General features: G+C 49.3%; 1 protein-coding gene across 1 annotated transcript; it reads left to right on the top strand.

The window, feature by feature from the left end:
• The first annotated feature begins 1759 nt into the window (after positions 1-1759).
• Positions 1760-3774, top strand: LOC133888175 (transcription factor BHLH6-like). The gene is made up of 4 exons (XM_062328326.1): positions 1760-1947; positions 2044-2293; positions 2390-2812; positions 3262-3774. The coding sequence occupies exons 1-4, from the start codon at positions 1874-1876 to the stop codon at positions 3349-3351; spliced, it is 837 nt and encodes a 278-aa protein (XP_062184310.1). The 5' UTR covers positions 1760-1873; the 3' UTR covers positions 3352-3774.
• The last annotated feature ends 430 nt before the right edge of the window (positions 3775-4204 follow it).

Raw genomic sequence — 4204 nt, 5'->3', positions numbered from 1 at the left:
TTAGCTAATAAGCTACTATTTTTATTTGGGATATAACGAAACGTTAATTCTGTGTTAAGAAAATCTTAATGTTGGGTCAGCCTTTCCCCCCGACAAACTGAGCTCTTATTTGGCTTTATTCAGGCCGGCTTTTAAACCCAGCCTAACTAAGGCTCGAACACCTGCATAAAAAAATTACAAATGCAATTTAAACCTAATAAGTCGAGGAGGATTAGAATGTAGGCCAATATTTCGTAAAATTGCCACAGAATGTCGATTCATTCTTACGTGCTTTAAGAGTCCAAGAGTTGAAACATTCTCCTGTCACTAGAGATAGAGGTTAAAGCCAGCGAGATGGCCCTAATGCTATTGCCTTTTGGTTTTGGCACGTTGCCCCGCTCGCATGATAGATCTCATGTCAACTTCCGAGATAACAAGCATATGTGGTACTACAAAATGTTAGATGCAGCAAAGCCATCGTGAAATAAAACTAACAGATCTAAGGATGAAAATCTCCATCACCAGCAATATGAGAGCCAACACACACCCCATCCACATCATCGTGGGCTCACCTTGTCCACCTCCACACATGTTTGCTTGCCACCAACCAACCCAATCCATATAAGCAAACACGAGCAACAGAAGATAACAATACACGTGGGCACAATTAGTTATATTAATCAGAAAATAATAACAAAATCGTTCTATTAATAAGGTCACTTCCCGTGCCCAATATCTTATGCTTATTTCTTGAATTGCTATGTTAGATGAAAACAAGATAAGAAACAGCGTGTACATGCCTTATGTCTATGTGTGAGCTCATTCATTTATTTCTCAGTTTTATTTCCCCTCCACCTCTCCTCCCTCCACATCTATCTCTTTCACGCTTATCCAGTTTGACGACCAACCATTCCAAGGAAAAAAAGTTCGGCGGCCCATAGGGAAATCGAGACTAGTGGCATAGGTGTTGCGCAATGGTCGAGATCTCTAGCGTCAAGTAGGTCAGTTGGCGACGGGGGAGCTACACTGAATAAGTAGCGTATTAGATCTATTGACGACAACGAGGCAACAGGGATGGGGGTGCTCGAAGATGGCAAGATCATGGATGGCCATTGAGCTACTCGACAACGGGTGAGTGGCTAGCGGCGGTAGAGCTCTGGAGGGAGGCGAGCACTCGGGAGACAATGGAGGATGGCAAGCACTTGGGAGGCGAGGAGGTGTCCGAGGAAACAACAAGGCATTGTGCGTGTGTTGCTCTTCATACGATACGAGCGTTTTGATGAGCTCCAAACACAGTGCGTTTGTATGAAAGCTACGGATCCAACAAAACCTATACCAAAAATATTTGCTCACCCTAGTGCATCCTTTTGTGGTGTCTGTTGTCTTAGATTTGGAGCCCAGCTTGTATCTTCTTAAAAAACATCAATTCTTTATCTTTCTTTATTATAAGTGAAGCTCTATTTAATACCTAAGATATTGACGTATGGAGCATTAAGAGTGACGTAAGAAGCAAGTAGGTGTGGACATCAAATTTATGGTCAAATGGATAATGATATGTTCACAGGTGTAAATCAATCAACAAATAATTAAATTGCGCACGTTGTCCTCATTTTCAATGATTCGGCTGCGTGCTTCTGCCAGGACGGGCCCATGATGCGCTAGAATTCCCGCACGTTCCCCTCCTGGTCGTTACGCGGACATGGAGACCGTGGGGAGCCGATCGCACCCGCGTGGGGAGGCCCCACCAGCCAGCCTAACCTACCCGAGCCTATAAAAGAGAGCAGAGCAGAGCAGAGCAGGGGAATATGCAGAGTGAGCTCAGTCCCGCAGCGAGATAGGATTTGAAAACAGAGCACAGCAGAACAGAGGAAGAAGCAGAGCAACAGAGGGAGGCATGGAGATGGGTGACAGCTTTGAGTACTACTGGGAGACGCAGCGCTACCTCGAGTGCGAGGAGCTCGTCGGCAGGTACGCCGCGCCGCGCAGCCGACAACCGAGCTCAGTCGCGCGCCATTGCTGCGGGACTGATGACTAACCGTTGTGTCGGTGGCATTGTTGTTGCAGCATGTACGTGGGCAGCGGCGCGGCGTGCGAGGACGCCACGTCGTACTACGACTACGACTACGACTCCAGCTCACCGGACGGGTCGCACTCGTCGTCGGCACCGGTGGGGACGGGCGAGGCGGCCGCGGTTGACAAGGGAGCCGGGGGCGCGGCGGGGGCGAACAAGAACATCCTCATGGAGCGCGACCGCCGCCGCAAGCTCAACGAGAAGCTCTACGCGCTCCGCAGCATCGTGCCCAACATCACCAAGGTGCGTGATTTCAGGCCGCCGGCATTGCCGGGAAATGAATGATCACCGGAGACAAACGATCCAAGAGGGAGCTTGTTCTGACGTTTTCTGTTGCAGCTGGACAAGGCGTCTATCATCAAGGACGCGATCGCGTACATCGAGCAGCTGCAGGCGGACGAGCGGCAGATGCTGCAGGAGGTGCGCGCGCTCGAGTCCGCCGGCGGCGGCGCGGAGGAGCACTACCACTACCACTACGACGAAGGCCTCCTCCTGCAGGCGGAGCGGCTGAAGAAGATGAAGCGCGCGCAGTCCGTGCCGTCCATAGCCAACGCTGCGCATCTGCCGTCGCCGCCGGTGGAGGTCCTTGAGCTGCGCGTCTCGGAGGTGGGCGAACGCGTGTTGGTGGTGAGCGTGACGTGCAGCAAGCGCCGAGACGCCATGGCCCGGGTGTGCCGCGCGCTCGAGGAGCTCCGGCTCAGCGTCATCACCGCCAACATCACCTCCGTCGCCGGGTGCCTCATGCACACCGTCTTCGTCGAGGTACGTACGTCGCCGTGGTCGTCGCCAACAGCCACGTTTCCTCGCACAATTCAATCGGATTGCTCTGTTTGCCCCTTCGGAGTTCTCGAATGGTTGGGACGACATGGGATTGCTGGGCGGAGAGAAGCGGGAGCAGAGAACGCCATGGCCAGTTGGCCACCCGCCTCGCATCAAAGCACATGCTGGGCAGGAGTGGAAAGCGATTGCCACGTGCTCCAAGCACCACAAAAAGATGCTCCTGTCTGCTTCTTTCGTCGTTGATATTTTTTTTCCTCATTCGACTTCGACGAACTAAAAAAAAAGAAGCTTTTTCACGTGTCGCAATTAATTTCCGTTCTATCTCAAGTTGGAAATTTTGAGGGTATTGTATGAGGGTGGTTAACTTTAGCATCAACACATGCCAATTCGGGTATGTTCGTTGCTGACTGGATAGGATAATTTCTTTTCAGGTTGATCAAATGGATCGTATCGAGATGAAGGGAATGATCGAGGGTGCTCTCTCCCAGCTCGACGCCACCGTAAGACCCCAAGTTCAGTGAGCTGTTAACTATAGAGCTAAGTTTGTCAGAAATCGAGCTCAACAACTCAGCCCTTGCTCAACAGCAAAGTACTATTCTGTGTGTGCAACATGTTGCCCTTTTTCTCAACACCCCTTATGTGAATGGGAGGTGATCGTTTTACTACGAGGAAGCACGTCAAGGTCTTACGTATATTATAGTAGATTCTGGAGTTCGTTGTCAACAAGACTGATTGGCCACAGATTCAATGAACGCAACTTGGTTGGAGCCAAAATGCGTCATGGAAGTGACAAAAAAGTTTCAGATTTTTAATCATGGACAAGCCCCGTACCAAAAAATTTCCACGTCCAAATACCAAATGTTGCAATCGAGATGTTCCAAATCACACGGTAAAATGTTCCGAGTCGATATATATATGTATCAATGCTCAAAATCTACTTCTCCTTCCTCGTCACCAACGATAGCCACGCCACACCCCCATCAGTCCTTCTACATCCCCTCCCCATCGTGTAGCTTCCCGACTCTTCTTCTGTTGCCTTGTCTCCCCAGTGTCGTCAAGCTGCCCTATGGTGTGGGAACCAATAGATGCTCATCACCAGATGGTTATAAGAGTTTTCACCAATGCAAAGCTGTACTCTTTAGTGGACATACGATCACCCATGGCATGAGGACCGCTACCTCTTTTCTCCTTTTCTCTCCGGTAACTACGGCTGAATATAATATGATAATATGAGTATTGAAATTATTTCATATCAATAAAAACAAGAGTCTGACAGTAATAAACAACTACACATGATCTTTGAGCATACGAACAGAAAAAGAGAACCATCAGTACCACAAACCATGTGTAGAATATGAACTAGACAGCGGAAAC

The sequence above is a fragment of the Phragmites australis genome, chromosome 13, assembly GCF_958298935.1.
Source record: "Phragmites australis chromosome 13, lpPhrAust1.1, whole genome shotgun sequence".
Classification (NCBI taxonomy): domain Eukaryota; kingdom Viridiplantae; phylum Streptophyta; class Magnoliopsida; order Poales; family Poaceae; genus Phragmites; species Phragmites australis.
This window is presented reverse-complemented; position numbering and strand designations above follow the sequence as displayed.

Bases quoted from the DNA above. Each gene is read 5' to 3' on its own strand.
- LOC133888175 (XM_062328326.1), top strand. From the start codon at position 1,874: ATGGAGATGGGTGACAGCTTTGAGTACTACTGGGAGACGCAGCGCTAC. The intron at 1,948-2,043 runs GTACGCCGCGCC...TTGTTGTTGCAG, and splicing joins TGCGAGGAGCTCGTCGGCAG to CATGTACGTGGGCAGCGGCG. The intron at 2,294-2,389 runs GTGCGTGATTTC...TTTCTGTTGCAG, and splicing joins TCGTGCCCAACATCACCAAG to CTGGACAAGGCGTCTATCAT.